Here is a 20,818-nt window from a genome sequence, read left to right on the forward strand (position 1 = left end):
GGAAAAAGATGCAAAAGCCCCAGTGGAACTGGCTGAACCTGAGAGTGTGCAGTGTGCCTTTGTAGCCAAGACAGCTGCATCTTGAGCTGTGACTGCCAGATTGTAGCCAATTTCAGTAGCTGCAAGGCTGCAGCTTGAGTATTGTGCTTAGTTTAGGGCATCCCACTACATGACAGGCACTGACAAACTGGAGCAAATCCAGCTGAGGAACACATGATATGTATAAGGAGAGGCTAAGTGAATAGGAGGAGAACTTGCTCCATTTGTCAAGTATGCAATGAGTGGGTGTAAAGAAGACGAAACCAGATTTAGAGGTGTGTGGTTTTATGAAAAGAGCAATGGGGACAGGCTGCCTCAGAGAATGTTGTACACAAGGAAAACATTCTTTATTATGAGGGTGTTCAAACACTGGAACATGTTGCCCACATAGCCTATGAAATCTGTCTTTAGAGATAGTAAAATCTTGACCAGACATGGTCCTGAGCAATTGGCCTATCCAATGCTGCTTTGACCAGGGCACTGAACCACATAGAATTTAGGTATTTCTTCCAACCTGAATTATGCTAGATTCCTGTATATGAAACAAATCTTTGTCAACTTTACCAAACCCAGTCAAGTTACAGAGAACTTCTATGGATGACAACTTGGATCTCTCCACATTCAAGCCCATCAGTTTATATTCCAGGGAAATTAATCTCACAAAGCATGATACCACCATACATAAGCCACTCTGGGCCTTGATGGGCTTTTTCCTTCAGCTCGGTATAAACGAAGCCCAAGCCATTTAATTTGTCAGCAGGGTGTTATTACTTCTCATTATCTCAATATCATTTTTGAGATAATGAAAGATTGGTGAATATCCAGTAACAGAAAAGTGATAGTATGGATATGGTAGGATGCATTAGGAAGCAATACAGATGGAATGAGCCTGAGTGCAATAAGATTGGATCCATTGTCAGACTGAAACTGGCTCTTTATGCATGAGCAGAATCATGCAGGGGTCAGATATTTGTGCTCTTTTCTGAAGTCAGTCCAAATTCTGCAAAGATCACACTGAAACAAAGCTTGTTATTCCCTCTGAACATGAGTCGATTGGCTGTGGAGGCACCTGATATGTACATTCTCCCCAGCATTTTCTGTCTGAGATTAAGGTGTAGGCATACATGAGCAAGTTATCTGAACTAGCTCATCAAGTCTGATGAGTTTTTAAATAGGAGTCTCCACTGAATAAAAAGAGTTAATGGCTTCAGGATACTACCCGATTCCACAAGTTGTGCAATCACATCCATGTAAGGCTGTTCCTGAGCTAATACATTCTGCGAGACTTAGGCTTGTTTTACACAGAAACTACCATTACTAAACTGAAGATGAACATTAAGTGTTTTAGATAAAAATTGTAACTTTTCAGACTACTGTGAGGGAAAAACCCAAACAAAAATCAAAGGTCAAACAGGAAAAATAGCTTTAGAGATTAATTACCTCTAGAACTAGGAGACTAATGATCTAACTTCTGATTCTGTTACAGCTTCTCTTTACAAAGTCTTCAGGAAAGAAAAGATTAAATATTTCTATGTCTCTCTTGCTCTCTGAATCATAGTATAATTATGATTTATGATGTAGAAACACCCAAATATCAAAATGTTATGTCTGTGAAGCCTCTCATCTTTCAAATAGAATTATAAATACCAGAAAGTCTGCCCAAAGCAGAGATGAAGAGAAATTGGATATAGCTTCTTTCAACATCTGTCAGTGCAGACTGTACGAAAGGTCATTACAACCTGAGAAGTTTTTCCAAGATGTTTAGCCTTAAGAATACTTAAAGTAATGACCTTTAGCAGTCCAGAAGAGTGAGAGGCACTCAAGTTTTGATATAAGCTTTGAGCATGGAAAGAAATGGGTGTTCTTCTCAGGATTCTCAGTCAGTCTTCACAAAAACACTTCTAAAATATTCACTTCAATAAAAGCTACAGCATATGAGATGTACAAAAAAGATGTTAATACTTGTACTACATCCAAGTTATGAACTTAGAAGGAGGTTACAACTAAAGTTTTTTATATTTGGACTTGTAGGACAAAAATTCTACTCAATTTTTCCTCAAACAACAAATCAGAAGCTCAGGTCTAGCCAAATCTAAGCATTGACTCTTTATTTGCATATAAAACACATCAAAACACATCACAGCATCACCTGAAAAACTGTATTCTATCCCAAGATCTGCATAGATTTTTCCTACACTGTCTACAGCTCACTGGGCTCATAGCGGTCTTGAAAACAGGGTGAGAGGGAAGAAGGATCTTGCAGACCAGAACATATAAAGAAAAGAAAAATCACATATATACCTTCTTTTTGGCCCAGCCTCTTCAATGCTATTGTCCCACCTTTGGGACATTAACAAGCTAAGTTCCATGTCTTCTTTCTCGCACTGTGGCTCATTTTCTTCATCATCACTGTTCTGAGAATTTCGACAGCTTCCAAGAGAACGATGGTGAGAGAGTGTTTTGTGATGTCCCATCTGATATCCATCATTCTCCAGTCCAGCCAAGAGATCAATCATGGCCTCATCAGCACTACTGTTCACTGTAGAAAAAGCCCATACAAGCAGAATCTGTATTTTGTTCTACTTGTAAATGACTAGTTATAGTCTATGAGTAAAAACCAAAACCAAGCAAACCTTCCACATCTTAAAATCTACTAGTTACTGTCTAAAGCAAGGCACACTACAGCAAGAGCTCTTTTTGTATCTTATTTTTTCAGTTTTATGATTTTCTTTTCTAGCTCTTTGTCTAGAATCTTGACCACCTTCTTTTTTCTTTCTGCTCTCCTGATTATAGCGGATTTAGTGGAAGCACTTATCTTTCTCTTTCCACCATCCTATTACCACCTCACATTCAGTAAAGCCTCATCCTCTCCTTTTATTTCTGCCTGAAGCGCCATTGCCTTCTCTTGCTTTCACCATTTCAATTGCTGCGTTAATTTTTTGGGGCAGTTCTACCTGTATCACTTGGAAGACTTCCAATGACTGCATCTCATGAAAGGTGCTGCTGACTTTGACCAACTAGTTCATTTTTCCTTCTGTCCTTTACCATAATGCTTAACTTGATCTCCCTTTTCTTTTCACTGTAACTTATTGTATTTCCAGGTTCCTTTAAAAACTGAAAGTTTACTTGATTTCACTCTCTTAAATTTTATTTTTTTGTTTTCCTTTATTTGATTCAAGCTTACACTAACTCTCCCATTTGCCTTCTCATTCTTTCTTTTGATTTCTTAAACATCCTTCCAATTCACATTTTTTTCCTCACTCTTCTCCGCTTACCTTTCATCTGACCTCACAACCAAATTATGATCTCCAGTCTACCACGCATCTTTGTTACTTCTCTCTCCTCCTCCTCTGGCTGAAGAACTACAATCTCTACTTTCCTTCCTTAGGAAATATCATACGTTTTACAATGATCCTGAGAATCATATAAAATAGGTCTCAACATTGGTGAGGAAGGCATTTTCTATATTTTACAAAGGCTTCACAAGACACCTGCTTAGAATGAAAATTATCCCCTTTGCCAGAGTTCTGAATTAAGCAACTTTCAATTATACTTTCTGTTCTTGACTCTTTTGGCATTTATGAGGTCCACCATTAAACTCGAAACTTTACTTCCCATTAACGTAAACCTTGTTGTGTACCTCACAGTGGCAGCAGTTAAGTAATGTTTCATATCCCCATGACACTATGATTCTAGAAAGGCATAGTAAAGACTAGTCCATGCCATGAAAGAGCGTAAGAGACCCAAAGATGCAGCATGTTACTCCTGATCCCATAAAACACCAGCAATTAGCAGCCTCATGATAAGGAAAAAAAAAAACCAAACCCAGAAAGAAAAAGTCATGCAAGCTCCATTTGATTCCTCAGCCACTAGAAATACCATACCATTTCAACACTCCTATTTGGCTGAGCAATTCAAATGCATAGCCATAAGAGGTACCCTATATATTATTTTAGTCACTTCTCACCCTCTCAGTATAAACTTCTCACTCAAAAAAAACAAAAGCTCATATCTGCCAGCTCTCACATAACTTCTTTACTTGTTGTTCTCTCAGTAAGTCCAAATCCTTGCCTATAAAACTGCCACAACCAAAATCTTGCCTACTTTCTGCAAAATAAAATAGCACTTGAATAAAACCTGATAATCTCACTCCATATACTCCTCTCTTTGCAAGGAAAACCTGAATATTATTGTATATTTTGTTACCCATAGACACACATTGTTGCCCATATCATATCTTGTTGTTCATGCACATATGGACATCCTATTTATATCAAATGTACTGAAGGCTATGGATTTTAGAGTCCCCCTGCCTTGTACATTCTAGCACCAACTTTAGCGCATATTTATGTTATATCTTATGTTCTCAAGAGGTTTTCAAAACCTGCCTAGACACATTCCAGAGCAATCTGATCGAAGTGAACCCGCTTTAGCACAGGGGTTGGATCAGATGGTCTCTAGAAGTCCCTTCTGTGATCCTGTGATGTTGACATAAGAATGTATATATTGAGATAAGCATGAACTATGTACTGTTGATCCCCTCTACAGTATTTGAACTATTTCTACCGGAAGCAGCTTTTCATACAAGTTCTTGCTGTGTTATTTTATTGTTGTTTCCCCCTCATGCCATTCATTGCCATGCTGTCATGGTTTTGTGCCCTCTCTTTTAATGTTTTACTTTGTGTTTCTTTGGCTTCAACCATTCTTCTGTATCCATTAATTTTGTGAAATGCTCTGGTGAAACTGGACTCTAATTATCAGCCTACTATCCCCCAGTACTTCCAAACACCCAAGGATGTAAAGGTAGCTCACAAGTATGTTCTCTACCATAACTGTAAGGAAGGTGTGGCAGTACGTGGTTACATGTAATCTCAATCTGCTTGACAAACTGCCTGAGATAAAGTACTGACTTTCTTTCATGACTAATAATGCAAGCGAGCACAAGGAAAACTGTGGAACAATGTAACATCCAGGAAAAAAAGATATGCTGGTCATACTCACTAAAAACTGTAGTCTGACTCAGTCTTTGAGACAAAGGTTGAAAGCTCTGACTATTCTCCACAATATTTAAAATAGCTTCTTCGTTGATAAGTGCTTCCTCTTCTTTATCAGTATGCATCCTATCGGATTCTTTAACAGAAAAACAAAAAGAGAAAGGATAAAACTTCAAAGAGTCATGGACACCAATCCATTATGAAAGCAAGCCACTTTAAAATGGATTTCACTATTCAAGTATATTTCCATTATTTGCTATGGCAATTTTATGATGGCTTACTCTAACAATGATGAAAATAAAAGCAAAACTACTCTTTGTTTTTTCGTAACTGACAGTCCAATCTTCCTTGGCTTACTTCTGCTAATAGTATAAACAAACAAAGCATGACACAGATTTATGCCTAAACAATTATGCCAATAAAAATACTCACCTTTGTTCACCTTTTTATCTTTATGCACTTCTACCATATTAGCTGGTGTACACTGAAAGGCTTCAGGAGAAAGTACCTCAGAATGTAGTGTTAGCTCAGCAGAGAACTCCTCTGATCCATTACTGTAGTCCACTGATCCTGACAACGTTCTAGTTAATTGAAAACCAATTTTTAAATGCATATTTCAGGTTTGCATATAATACTATACTTTATGACGAATGGCTAAACACTTACACAGAGAAGTCATTTTGCTTGAGGATTTCTTTAAGTCTCTTCTGAAAAAACTTCTCACTCTCTGTTGCTGGCATAAATCCACGGTCTTCAAAATTTGAAAAATATTTGTTATTCAGACTTACTTTGACCTTTCAACACAGCTAAAATTAGTAATTCTAATGGAAATGGCTCAAAGTTGAAGTGTCCACTAACTTTAAGTGTGGACAATTTTGAGGGATGAATTTTCAAGTGTAATTCAACACTTTAAAATACTTCAAATACTTCCAGCGATCTCATTTTCAACTACAAATATCAACAGCATTTACAAATCATGCTGCAATTACACAAAGGTGAGCATCCAGGAAAAGAACAACCAACTTTTGAAAAAGTCTGGTTTATGTAGCCTAGATAATATTACATAGAAACACGGGAAAAAAAACCACCAAACCCACACTCTGGCAGGCATAGAGTTAATTTTCTTCATGGTAGCTAGTAAGGGGGCTGTGTCATCCCAGTCAAAACTAGCACACAGAGTCAGAAAGTTGTCTGCCTTAGCCAGGAATCCGCCTCTCTGCTTCTTGCAATGCTTGGCTTACTTGTCAAGTATCATTTGTACTTTAAGAGAAATGTGGCCAAGGTTCTGCAGAAAATAGCTTTGTTCATTATGCAATTAATTTGCAGAACATGGCCTTCCCTCTGCAATGAATTTTACATAAAAATACAGGGATTTGGCCATCTTTTTAGAATTTTAATCTAACATCACTTACAGCTGTAACTCCACAGAAATTCAAAGAACTGCCCTTCTGCATAAAATACCACAGAAAACTTCAGGATGAGAAATTTAATTTTGTCAGTATTTAAACATTTAAATGTTTTTCCATCACAAATCATGCAATCTTAACTGTTATCATTCATTCCACCTAGAAGACTTTGCAGTTAGCTGAATCATGACAGTTTTTAGGCAAGGTTATGTATGTTGCTTTTAAAATTGGAAAACACATCCTGGGCAGCCAGCAAGCTTGGAACTGAAAAAATGGTACATTTAAAAGCCCTCAAACTTGATAGAATGATTTAAATTCCACTCCTTCTTGCCTCTCATTAAAATTTTTGATAAACAGACGCACAATTTTTTCTTCTTTTTTTTTTACCTTGTGATTCAGGTGTCTTAATCTGAGAAGATTCACATTTCTGCCTCCGTCGCTGTTTTTCATCTTCCCATATAGCCTGCAATCCAGGGTTCCTGCCAATCTGGGCTGAAATATGCAATAATATATGAAGGGAAGTCTCTCAATGTGATGAAGCATTCTTCCCCCAAATTAGATTCAGAGACTTCTCTTTATCTCTTTTTTCATTCTACCCTGTTACTTTTTCAATTACAATTCTTGTATTACTGTAGAATTCAGTGCAATACAAAAACTGAGGTATAACTTCATTTGCTTTCTGTAGAAGACTACCAATTTGCTATCTAGACCTTTAGCTGATCTTCTCATCAAATATGCATGTGTATGTATGTATATAACACGTACAAATGCAATGTTGATATTTCATTTACTGTCTTTATAGGTCTGAAATCCTCTGTTATGCATTAAGAAAAAAAAATTCTTCCTACTGCTCTGTCAACAGGTTGTTCTTATAACCTCTTTTCTTTCATTTACCATTTTTAGCTTTATAAATTTGTAGATCAACAATTCACTAACACTGAAATCTGGAATGTAGCTTAACTAAGCTGAGCATTTAAAAAAGATGACAATACAGTTCCTGTCCTACAACATTTAAGATGGAAAGTTATGAACACTTCACCTTCAATATCCAGTTGATTCAAAATGTCAGCAGCTACTGCATCCACCTCCAACTCACAGGTACTCTGTGGCTCAACACCTTTCAACATTAAAGAGCTGGGACAACATAAGCACCACAGGTTAATTTAATCAGTATGTTGATTTTGGTTCCTTAAATTAAGTCATGTTCAAATCTAATTAGAGGAGAAATTTGTCTTTAACTTAAAGGGATTAGCTTTTTTTCTTTTGTAGTGAGAAGATAAAGAAGTGGTAAACAACTCTAAATACTACAGCAATAATAATAATGTTCACCTCCTGAAATACAGGATGAAATGTTCTATAGAACTCTCAGTCAATAGGACCATCTGTGTTCGAAAGATCTTGTGTCCAGAAAACACAGCGGCAAAAATTTTTCTCTCATTCATGGTGCACAGCAATACAAAACAGTTTAACATTTCCAACTAAGTGAAGCAAAACAAAGTATCTTTTGTTTTTCAGATTTGAAAAAAAAAAAATTTAGAGGACTTGGGATAATCTGGTGAATATAAACAGCATATTAGCATCCAAAACAAGAGCAGAACTAAGGATAACCAGCTTACTAAAGACTTAGAAATACTAGAAACAGATTCAAGCTTGTTGTATAATGTTCTGATCATCTTCCTACTGTGCCTTTCCAGATCTGCTAAGGTCAGTGACCTTCCATCTGTTGCTGTCAGTGAAATAATTTTAAGGAGTCTAAGAATGAGGAACTTGTTCCCTGGTCTATGTGGAAGTCCGTTTACCCTTTGAAAAAATTAAGGGAAACACAGAAAATCCCCTCAAAGCTCCCTATAGTTCAAATCACAGGATCACAGACTGGTAGAGGCATAACACTGTTCTTTAGGATGCTTAATTCTCTGGTAACTTACAACGTCTACTTGTATTTCTGCATTTCCTGACACACAGAGTCCCAAAAATCTCAACATGGAATATAAGATAGTAATATTTTCAACGTTCTCTATAAGCTTTGAACAGAAGCTGGATGTTCCAGACATCACCGTTGAAATTTAAGTATTTATCCAGAAATATGAAACCTGAAAATGTAAAATCAAACTGCTGTGCTTATGTTGCAGATGACAGCCAGCTGAGTGGTGTTGCTCACACTCCTGAGGGACAGGATGGCCATCCAGAGGGACCTGGACAAGCTCAAAAAGGGGCCAACATGAACCTCACGAGGTCCAACAAGGCCACATATAAGGCCTTGCACATGGGTCATGGCAACCCCTCTGGTATCAATACAAGCTGAGAGATGAAGGGATTGAGAGCAGCCCTGTGGAGAAGGACTTGGGTGTACTGGTGGAGAGAAAGCTGGACATGAGCCAGAAATGTGTGCTCATAGCCCAGAAAACCACCTGTATTGTGTGATGTGTATGCTGTGTGATGAATGTGGATTTTAAAGATAATTCTTATAAATGTGATTCATAGAGGTGAGAGGTGGAATGCAGTGGGTTTGTGTGGCTAACTCTTGATAGCCAGGGGGCTATTGCAGTGGCTTCTCTTTTAAAGAGCCGCTAGAAGCTTCCCCTGTATCAGGCAGGGCCAGCACCAGTCAGCTCTGAGACAATTAGCGTGATCAATCAGTGATGGAGGTAACGCCTCTGTTATTAACATACTTGATAAAGGGAAGAAGTTGCTGCGCAGTTGCTAAATGGCAACAGCCACAGAAGGAAGTGAGAATGTAACAACATCTCTGCACACACCAAGGTCAGTGTAGAAAGAAGGGAAAGAGGTGCCCTGTTGACCTGTGGTGAAGACTGGGGTAAGGCAAGCCATACTCCTGCAATCCATAGATCTCTACTCCACCATGGACCAGACTCCATGCCAGAGCAGGAGGATGCCCAAAGGAGGCTGTGACCCTGTGGAAAGCCTGTCCTGGATTAAGTTCTTGGCAGGACCTGGGAACCCATGGAGAGAAGAGCCCACACCGGACCAGGTTTACTGGCAGGACTTAAGACCCTGTGGGAAAGGCCCACATTGGAGAAGTTCATGGAAGACTGTCTCCCATGGGAGGGACCCCACACTGTAGCAGTGGGAATTGGGAGAAGGCTTCCCGAGACGAGGCAGCAGCAAAGTCCATCTGTGGTGAACTGACCATTCCCCGTCCCCCTGCACTGTTGGGGGGGGAAAGATGTAGAAACTCAGGAAGAAGGGAGCGGTGGGGGGGAGGTGGTTTAAGACTCAATCTCTATTTCTCATTTCCCAATTACATTTAGATCGATTGTTAATAAATAAAAAAATTTCTTCCCAAGTTGAGTCTGTTCTGCCCATGACAGTAACTGCTGAGTGAGCTCTCTGTCCCCATCTTGACTTGACAGCCCTTTTTATAGTTCTCTCTCCTCTATCCAGTGAGGAGGGGGAGTGATTGAATGACTGGGTGGGCACCTGGCACCCACCCAAGGTTAAACCACCACACCTGGGCTACATCAAAACAAGTGTGGTCAGCAGGTTGAGGGAGGTGATTCTTCCCCTCTGCTCTGCTCTCCTGAGACCTGGTCTGGCATAATGCCTTCAGCTCTCAGCACAGGAAAGACATGAACCTGTTGGAGTAGGTTCAGCAGAGGCCACAAAAATGATGGTTGGAGGGATGGAATACCTCTTTAAAAGGAAAGGTTGAGAGTTGGGGTTACTCAGTCTGGAGAAGAGAAGTGTCTGGGAAAACCTCATAGCAGCCTTTCAGTAGTTAAAGGGAGCTCATAAGAGAAATGGAGACAAACTTTCTAGTAGGGCCTGCAGTAACAGGACAAGGAATAATGACTTTAAACTGAAAGAAGGTAGACTGTGAAGGTGGTAAGGCACTGGAACAGGTTGCCAAGAGAGACTGGAGATGCCTCATCCCTGAAAGGGTTCAAGGACAGTTTGGACGGAGCTTTTAGCAACCTGGTCCAGTGGAAGTTGTCCCTGACCATTGCAGGGCTATTGGAACCAGATGATCTTGAAGGTCCCTTCCAATTCATATGATTCTATGCAAGAGCAAAAATCTAATGACTTCTCAGATTAAGATTCTAAAAGGCTTTAGGGTATAATATTTATTATCAAGCCACAGAACAGCAAGCCAAGAAAAAACCAAAACAAAACTGACTACTTCATTACATTCCCAAGATGTAATAGTCTAAAAGTCAAAAATATTTACTTCTAAACTCCTTTTACAAAGGCCTATGTTACAGACCATCAGCAAACTATAGATTACATGAAATTAGGACTGAAGCTAATCAGACACGTTCTCTTCTTTAAGAGGGCTAAAGGCAAATCATGTATATTTGCTTGGTAGACAATTAAAACTGCTAGGATGCCTCCTAGAAAAGAGTTCTAAAATATTTTTCCTGGCTTTGAAGCAGCAAAACTCAATTGCACTGCAGAAATTAAACTGGTTTAAGTAGTCAGAACTCAAATCGAAGGTAAGGGGCAGCTTCAACAGTCTGCTGCTTTACCATCACACCAGAACTCCTGAGATACTCAGCTCATGTAAAGAATCCATGCTTTAAGTGAAGTACAGAACAAAGGAGTACTTCTAAACAGGCATAACATTTCAGCTATCTCATTTCTTCCTGACTCTCAGCTTTCCTTTTTTTCCCCCCAACAAATAAACTTTTCCTCTACAAACAAGTCCTACTGCCTAAAGGGCAAAGCCTGAGATATTATCTTCAAAAGAAGAGAGAGGTGGGACAGGGACACAAAACTCAACAAATTAGAAGGCTGCTTGTTGAAGGTATTGGATACCACAGTGTGAGCCTTTACGGACTGCTGCCCACTTCTGTTAGAATGGGGATCTAATATTTCTAAAGTGTATTCATGTACTGTACGACGGTTCAAGAAATTAAACCCATTCATTTGTGACTACAAAAGCAAGAATTATTCATTAGGCACACAATAGTGCATTAAGTTCATAAAGATTAAGAAAAGCACTAGCAAATACATAATTTACTTTGTACATTGTGTCCTAGTTTTGCCTGGGATAGCGCTCATTTTCTCTGTAGTAGAGTTGGTATAGTGCTGTGTTTTGGATTCAGTGTGCGAATAGTGTTGATAACACACTGGTGTTTTGGCTCTTACTAAGTAGCATTTATCTTAAGTGAAGGACATCTCAGTTTCCTGTGCTCTGCCAGCAAGGAGGTGCACACAAAGCTGGGAGGGAGCGTGGCCAGGACAGCTGACCTGAACTAATCAAAGGGCTATTCCGTATCATAGAACATCATGCCTAGTATAGAGACTAGGGGGAGCTGGACAAGAAAGGGTAGATTGTTGCTTGAGGAATGTCTGAACATTGTTTGTCAGGTGGTGAACAACTGTATTGTGCACCACTTGGTTTTAGTTTTGTTTCTCTTTTTTTTTTTTTTTTGTTATATTCCGTGTCATTACAATTATTATATTATTATAACTGTTAGCATATTTTAGTTATCACACCATTCTTGCTGCTTGGTGTTTATTTAGTTGCTGCCTGGGGTTAAATGTCGACAGGCTGTTGTTTGGCAGTATCATGCACAGAGAAAGCCAAAACTGTAAGGCTATAACTACTTTATTACACTTGCATCTTTTTGTCCACCTATGAAGAAATAATGTCAGTCAATTTAAATGCTACCTGCACTTTGTATGATGCAGAAATAGCTTCCTGCATTGGTACAGAGAACACTAAGTCTTTCTAAGGAAACCAGAAGATTATTTTTAACCATAAAAGAGTGTGGTTCTGAAAAAGCCCACCTTAATTTTGTTTTAAAACTTCAGTGGAGTTAAAAAAAAAGAAACTGGTAAAACTTATAGCCTCTTAAAACTGTTCAGCCAAAGAACTGGACCAAATGGAAATAAAGGGTGTTAGAAATGTAATTAGAAATAAAACCAGACCTAGAATATCCATTTACTGCAACAAGGGAAAAGACAGAGAGGTCTAAAAGCACATCTAGTTATTTGGTCATCAGCTGATACATGATGTAAGGCTGATAAGAGTTTACTGTGATGACATCAACCTTTCTACAGCAGACTTGGCTTTCAAGAATCATCTTTGCACTCCTTTATTGTATAATAACAGTAAAATTTTTATTCAAAAGTAAAATCCTCTGTTATACATAATATGAAACTAAGAAACAAAACACAAATCTCAGCAATTGAATTTTTAATGGAGTGAGGGATAAGAAAAATAGAATGTGCATCCTGAAAGTCAATTTCAGAAATTGCCTGACAACATTTCGAAGGCATATATTTCAGATGTAGAGAAAGTAAAGTTTCCAGAATAATTTCTTTGCAGCCATACTTTTAAAATTTGTAATGTCACATAAATACACAATACAGCAGACGTATTTTACAGTCTGTATGTAAATGAAGGTTTTACTTGGTTCCAGCAAAATAAGGCAGAGTAGGGTATTTCTTTAAATATTCCAAAGTAGTCTGGCAGAAGTTGTGAAGCGTTTATGTAGAATTCCTTAATGATTGTAAGACGCTACGCATTAATATGTTTATTAATCTCCAGGACTGTTTGGGGTTACTATGAGAATTAAGACAGCAGATCATAGAACTCTTAAAACAAAGCAACTCGACCTTTTTGCAGAAGTATACTGTCCATGCCCTAATGCATATTTTAAGGACAACCCAATACCATTACTTCCCTCCCTTCCCAGTTACACCATCAGCTGAGAAAGAAGTCCATAACATGATCAAAATGCATACTTTTCATGTCATGCACTTCAGGTGCTTGTACTCAATTAAAGCATTCAAACAGGGTCTGTCTGCACAGCAGGCAATAGGAACTGCAGGCAAGCCAAAACTTGCATTTTGATCACCTAAGAAGAAAGAATTGCACTTCACTGGGAAAAAAGAACATGGGAGGAGGCCGCAACAAATTTGTCTGCTCCCTTCATGAAATCAAAGTGTTTCTTGGAACAAGTCAAAAGGGACCATAATACTCAATAGTTATTGATATCAGAAATGGCTCTAGTACTTTCCTTTGCTAAATGACACATGCAAATGACAAGATTTTAAAAAAAACAACCCACAACTGGTAGGGGAGATAAAGAGAAAGGATTCTTTAAAAGTTTAAGACAAAGTATATTCTTAAGTGTTAGGGACCTATTTCTGACAAGTTTGTTTGATAACTAAAACAATTAACAAAAACATTCATCTTTCCTGACAAAAAGATAGACTTCTATTATTTTCCCTTTAACTAGTTATGATATTTCATCAAAAACACTCCCACCAAGAGATCAGCCAGTGATTTGGCTTGAGAATTGCTCAATGCTACAGACAGAATTGGATGAGAGCTTTTCAAATAATCAGATTTCTTATTTACAAGAGATTCTAATATGGATTTATCCTATTTAAGTAACACTAAATCCAACATTGCTGAATTCAAAACAAACTGTAACTTGTCACGAGGCAAGTTCATTCTCTGCAGCTCAACTAGATGCAAACAATTTTTGTGACCAGATGCAGAAAAGCTCCTTTTGCCAAAGTTCTATATCAAACAGGTATAAGGAGTCTTTCTGTAAAAACTACAGACTTCAAATTAACTTGACATATTATTCAAATTAAAAACATTGGGCTACGAAGAGCCCTTTTTTGAAAGAAATTAAGGATTTATTACTGTAAGTCTCATTAACATATTCAGGATTAAGGCAGTCAAAACTGCACGCTCGAAAGAATGAAGTGGAGGCTAATAAATACAACTGACACGTACAGTAGATTTTTGTAAGACTTGAAAAATGTCTTCTCAATACAACTGGGTCATTAACTTGGCATTTAACATTCTTGTTAAGGTGAGTTGCTAAGCACTGTACTAGCAGAAATCAGGGCAGAGCATTACAAACTTCTGCAACATTCAGGTGAGTCACAAAGGCTCACCTGGGGCCATTTGTTCATGATCACCTTCCTACTCCTGCTGACAACACTGTTTCTGATACAGGCCAGGATGCCATTGGCCTTCTTGGCCACCTGGGCACACTGCTGGCTCCTGTTCAGTCACTGTCAACCAACACTCCCAGGTCCCTCTCTGCCTGGCAGCTTTCCAGCCACTCCTCCCCAAGCCTGTAGAGCTGCTGGGGCTTGCTGTGGCCAAATTCATAGCATTGGCCTTGGCCCAATCATCCAGCTTATCTAGATCTCTCTGTAGAGTTTCCCTGCCCTCAAGCAGATTGACACTTCCACCCAGCTTGGTGTGACGTGCAAACTTACTAACGGTGGACTCTGTCGCCTCATCCAGATCATTAATAAAGATGTCAAACAATAGTGGCCCCAGTACTGAGCTCTGGGGGACACCACTCATGACAGGCCACCAACTGGATTTAACTCCACTGACCACAACTTTTTGGACTCGATCATCTAACCAGTTTCTCACTCAGGAAAGTGTATGCCCATCCAAGCCAAGAACAGACAATTTCTCCAAGAGACGCTGTGGGAAACAGTGTCAGATGCCTTATTAGACAACATTCACAGCCTTTCCTTCATCCAACAAGTGGGTCACTGTCATAGGAGATGAGGTTTGTTAAACAGGACCTGCCATTCATAAACCCATGCTGACTGGACCTGATCACCTGGTTGTCCTGCATGTGCCGCATAATAGAACTTAGGATGATCTGCTCCATCAGCTTCCCAGGCACAGAAGTCAAACTGACAGGCCTGTAATTTCCCAGATCATCCAGTGGCTTGGTGAGCACCCCTGTCAGTTCCCTCAGCACTCTGGGATGTACCCCATCCAGCCCCATAGATTTGTGCACATCACTGTGGAGCAGCAGGTCACTGATCATCTCCTCTTGAATTGTAGAGGGAACATTTTGCTTCTTGCCCCTGTCTCTTGGCTTGGGGTGCTGATTTTACACAGTCTACATGTTCCTGTTACTAAAGACTGAGGCAAAGAAGGCATTAAGCACCTCAGCCTTATCCTCATCTTTTATTACCAAATTTCCTTCTGGATCTGATAGGGAATGGAGGCTCCCCCTGATCTTTCTTTTATTGTTGATGTATTTCTAGAAATTGTTCTTATTACCCTTTACCTCTAAATCCAGTTTGACTTCAGCTGAACTTAGTAATTTCATGGTTGCTGTTCCCCAGACAGCTGCCAACTGCCACATCCTTCTTTGTTCACTAACAAAGGGTCCAGCAGGGTGCTTTCTCTGACTGGTTCACTTACCAGCTGTGTGAGGAAGTTATCCTCCACACATGAATGACATGGCTGAGTTTAATACTGTGCTGGAGAAGCAGCAGAGTAGCAAAGTGCTATCTAGTGCTGCAGTGAGTTCAGTCACCACAAAACTTTGGCATAGTTCTCAAGTGTTTTTGACATATGGAACTACCACTGGCACTTACTCATGCAAAATGCTGCTAATGTTACATACATTACTTATGAAACATATTTTGCATATTACCAGGCAGCCAGCAACATATTTCAACCACTTCACATATGGTACTCCAAAGTCAAGAAATACCAAATCACTGACATCGCTTGGTTAAACAAGAGAACTTGTCAACTGGTACTTGCAGCAAGGACTTGCCAGATACACAATGGACCATCTCTAAAACTCATTCTCAATGTACACAAACCCGCAGATAACAAGTGTAAACAGGCATCCCTAAGATCACTAAGAATACAAGATAGTCCCAGAGATTTGATGGCCTCAAACAACATTTTACTGTCTTTCCCCTTTTTGCTTTTTCTTGAAAGAGCAAGTAACAAGTAGATGTGTGAAAGGTCGGTTCATTACTCACACACGTAAGAGAAACTCCAAACACTATCAAAAATAGCAATCAAATTGTAAAATACAGTAAGCAGATTTTTTTTTTTTGCTAAATAATTCACAAAACAGATCAACATCTCAACCTGAACTCAAGAAGGCTGGAAAATTAAGTGGACTGTGCTGGTATTGCACATGAAACTAGAAATCAATATAGCTGTTGATATAACTACACACAGAAAGTAACGTTAGTAGTACAGAATATACTTTGTTAAGGAAAGACAGAAATAAAAATACCACATAGTGCTGTAGATTGCAGGAGTAAAAACAGTATGGAAAAAAGCTGAGTCATAAACATTTTAGGAAGCAGTTACAAGGGTTTCCTTGGATAGATATCTCATATACTATCTTGGTCAGATCTATCCTCAGAAAGGCTGATCATGACAATTACAGGTCCAGTAAAACAATCAAGATGTAAATTTTCGTAACAAAGGAAATAAAGTAGGAAGGTAATCTGAAAATGGGACAAATGGCAACATGGGTTTAACAAGAACAGTGTTTTAAGTTGATGGCTCAAATAAACAATCTAGGGGAAATTACAACAGTCAATTAATTTTGTGTAGGTATGAATAGAGCAAAATCAGGAACAAAAAAGAGTTTAGCTTTGTTGTTTTACAGTTGCGTGTACATCCTGCAACATTCCTGCAGCATATGGAACACAGCCATGCTAGAACACCTTCAATAAAATAATTAATTTTTTAGACAAAGGAATGTTTGACACAGTATCAAATAGGAAACAATAAGATGTAAATTTGTTCCTGAATTATGAAAGCATTTTAAGAGTTGGCTAAAGATGAAATTCCTAACAGTTACATAAAAAAGATGAGGGTTTATACAAAATTTGTAGAACTGAACACAAAAACAGTTTCTGGGACTGAGTTTACTTCACATCTCATTAATATTTTTGGCAGGAAATGCAGTAATATACTAATTAAATATGCTAATAGGCAATCTGGTAGACATATTGAATCCATAATCAGATCACAGTATCATAAACAAAAAGTAGGATAACTCAGAACAGTAGAAACACAATGAAATTTAAAGTTGGGATGCAAGACTGTATATAAACTTATAAGAGACTACAAATGGAATATTATTACTTGGAGAAAACAAAAGAGGGGGAACTTTTGTGCTAAAAATCCTAAAATGTTTACAAGTCAAAGTGACATGGCAAAAGAGACTAAAGCTTATCAGGGAGAGAACTGCCAGTACCATTCCACATGGCACTACGATAATTTGCTGGTATACTATGTAGTATAATATCTCACTCCTGGAATGTGTGAGAGAGACAGAGAAGGACTGACTCAAGCAAGTTACTGCACTCCTGGCTGTATACTCGAAAGTGTGGAAGGATGCAAGAAGGCTTGTGGATACAGTCATGAGAATGAGTGCCTGCAAAGAAGATACCCTTGGCTCCTGCTATGCTAGGCACATTTCTCCCCGGGTTTGACAGCCAGAAAGCACTACACTGCTCTCTTTTTATTTACCTTCCCCAGATTTGTGTAAAGTAACATTAGATAATCCTGATCTAACTTCTGATCACATCTCCTGAAAGTTGAGTAACTTGGCTTGCACAACGGAGACAAATAAAGGTAAAAATGGACCACAAACAAATTCTGCAGCCCAAAAGGAGGAGAAATAACCTAAGAAAATTGAATATGAATTGACTACAAGAAAACAATCAGACAAATATTGTTTCAAAACCTCCTTGAAGTATGAGTAGTAAAGTCAGAAAGCAGGTGCTACCTTGCACAAGTACATGGTTTTGACACTAGAAAAAAAAATCTCAAGTATGGTTTAATGCACTTTCTACTGAAGAACTGAATGTTCCCAGTACATAATGCTACCAAGCGGTGTGGAATACTGTGCCTGGTAAGCTATTCAGAGGAGGATGACAGGAACTACCCAAAGACTGAGAAGATTACTAGATGACAGTATTTACAGGACCTGTCAGATATTAGGAAATAGCTTAAAGAATGAACTTGCTATGGATAAACTACACAAATTGAGGCAGGACTGGATATTGTTTCTCTCCCCACCCACTAGATCTCAAAATACCAACACCTCACATACATTCCTTTTTGTACAGAAGTAAAGCTACTACCAATCCCACTGAGATTTTTACATCCATATATCTGAAAGTGTCACGAGGACCGAAAACTACACAAAGAAACTGAATCACGATCATCTGTCTCATGTTAGCACTTTTTTTTTTAACATATGAACCATATAAGGGTCCCTTAAAAGAGGAACTAGAACCCTGTAGTATATACAAGTTGATGTATCTAAGAAAGTACAGCATACACTAAAAAAATGTGGCATGCTGACCTTGGTATTTCATCTTCCTCCCATTCAATAAAAGATGCATTGCTTGAATTTTCTGTCAAACGAATTTGATGACGTTTACTGACACCTGATGTATCACCTAGAAAGAAAAATGGAATGAAAAATGGATTAAATTTATGCAGCAATATTTACATTTTTTTTACACATACCATTATATAATTGCATTTATTATTATTTACACTACCAGTCCAAATGCTCCTAAAGAATAAATAGCATTGCATGATAGAATCTTCAAGTAATTCTCCTATCATTTAAATGATTTCACTTTCTAACATGTAGATACATATAAAAAGAAAAATACATTCTCAATGCAGCAATGTTATTAGAATTACATTTGTTGTATTCTAGTAATATCTTAACCTAAATTCAATTGCTATTTGTGCAAGTTTCAAAGTAAATTATCTAAAGTCTGATGTAAACTTCAGAATTCCCAAGTGTCTGGGTCCTCAGGTCAGATCCCAAAGGAAATTATAAGCCAAAGAAAACACTAAATTCTACTTCATACTTTTCCTCTTTCTTATCTGTGAGCTGAAAGAGAATACACAATACATAAATAAATGATGAAGGAGACTATAAATAGCTTCTAGTTTTCATTTATCATGAGAGGGAAAACAGTTATGGAAAAGGAAGTGAGCAACTATTTGATACAATCACATTGCACATCTCCAGATGGCTGCTTTGGATGTTTGGAAGACTAAAGGTATCTGGCTATACTTCTTGTTGACTAAAAATCCTGAAGATATCTATCTATGGCTGAGCTTTTGTCTTCTTACAGTTCTGACACCAGCAAAAAGCATGGCCTGCTGCTGAGTACGAAAAGCATGTTTTTCTTTTGATGAGATTCAGTTATGAAACCCCATCCACTAAATCTATTGCTGTCTGAACATACATGCATAAAAATAGTTGGACAAGATTAAAGTCAGCATGATTCTTACTTGATATATTTACAGAAAGATACTTTGCTGTTCTTTTCAACTCTAGTTTTAGCTTTAGAAAAAACGATGACTGAAGTAAACAACACTTATTTTCTAAATGTTAAGTACTAAAGACATTATGGTTTTCCTACTGTTGTCCACCCTTTATACTGAAGCATTTAGATAACATTATGGATATTCTTGCCAAACTTCATTTTTATATGTGTGTACATTCAAAATGCCAAACTAACTACTTAAAATTAAAATTTCAGATACCTCCTTTGCTCACATTTATATTTCAAATTTCACCTTGGAGCAAATGACCTCAGTAGAAACACAAGTGTTTCATTAAAAACATTATTTGTCAGTAGAGCATGATGATTAGCCATAATTTTGCAAAGACAAAAGCGTGGCAAAAAAAAAAAAAAGTAATTGCTACAGGCATTGAAAATAAACATCAAAAAATTAAAGCAACAATATTCGTATGCTATCTTTCATGTAAATACTTGAACTAACTAGTAACTATTTGTACTCTTCCAACTTGAAAAGAAGTGTGGGCACGTATTTCTGGATAGACGGCATCTCATTTCACATCCCAATACCGGAGCACAAAAAGGAAAACCAACAGAAAGCTACACACAGACTTTGTTTTGACACAGAAAGCAAATGGTAAGGAAACAACACATGATTACCATTCAGCCACAAACTATGGCAAAAGTCTGGCAGCTAGCGACATTTTGTTCAAAACAGTAGTTTTTACCCTCCAAAACATTTATTTGGTCTTCAGAAGTAAACATCTTACTTTTTCTCCTTGCCTTTCTGAATTTGACAGCAGCCAGGTTTATTAAATTCATTCCATATAAGTTGTAGTCTATAAAGAGCTGAAGGAGGTAGGGAATATGGGCTTCATGAGGCTGGTATGATTTGTTCATTATGGCTCCACCTTGCAGAAGCTCACATACTCTAAAAGTAAAGAAAAATTAGGACATAAATCCAAAAATATTCCAGCATAGCAATACAGATATTTGATTTTATCAAAATATCAAATCCTTACACATCTGAAATTTTACCTCAGTTGTATTTTTAAGATTTTGTTTTCACAATAACATACCAAGAAAAAATTACCTCTGTTAATAATGATTTAATATTTTGATATTAATTGCAAAGGACCTTTGAATCCTCCAGTTAAAAATATCTCTAAAAACACCATAACATGTACTATTCCTGCAACTGATCCAAAGCCACTATAATCCATAGAAATTTTTTTTTACAGAGTAACTGTGGCAGCTATATGCCTATACACTAGTAGTAACTTTGAAAGTATCTCTAGCTCTGACAGATGTACAAAGATG

At 38.0% G+C, this 20,818-nt stretch overlaps 1 protein-coding gene across 1 annotated transcript in view; it reads right to left on the bottom strand.

Moving 5' to 3' along the window:
• Nucleotides 1-20,818, bottom strand: part of REV3L (REV3 like, DNA directed polymerase zeta catalytic subunit) — a 117,072-nt gene that overhangs the window by 47,976 nt on the left and 48,278 nt on the right. The window contains exons 4-11 of the mRNA XM_061990510.1: nucleotides 20,269-20,429; nucleotides 18,535-18,631; nucleotides 7,479-7,573; nucleotides 6,827-6,931; nucleotides 5,700-5,784; nucleotides 5,466-5,614; nucleotides 5,041-5,169; nucleotides 2,341-2,578 (exon numbers count right to left, since the gene is read on the bottom strand). Of these exons, the coding sequence (XP_061846494.1) occupies nucleotides 2,341-2,578; nucleotides 5,041-5,169; nucleotides 5,466-5,614; nucleotides 5,700-5,784; nucleotides 6,827-6,931; nucleotides 7,479-7,573; nucleotides 18,535-18,631; nucleotides 20,269-20,429 (1,059 nt within the window). The remainder of the gene's footprint in view (nucleotides 1-2,340; nucleotides 2,579-5,040; nucleotides 5,170-5,465; nucleotides 5,615-5,699; nucleotides 5,785-6,826; nucleotides 6,932-7,478; nucleotides 7,574-18,534; nucleotides 18,632-20,268; nucleotides 20,430-20,818) is intronic.

The sequence above is a fragment of the Colius striatus genome, chromosome 2 (genome assembly GCF_028858725.1).
Source record: "Colius striatus isolate bColStr4 chromosome 2, bColStr4.1.hap1, whole genome shotgun sequence".
Lineage (NCBI taxonomy): Eukaryota > Metazoa > Chordata > Aves > Coliiformes > Coliidae > Colius > Colius striatus.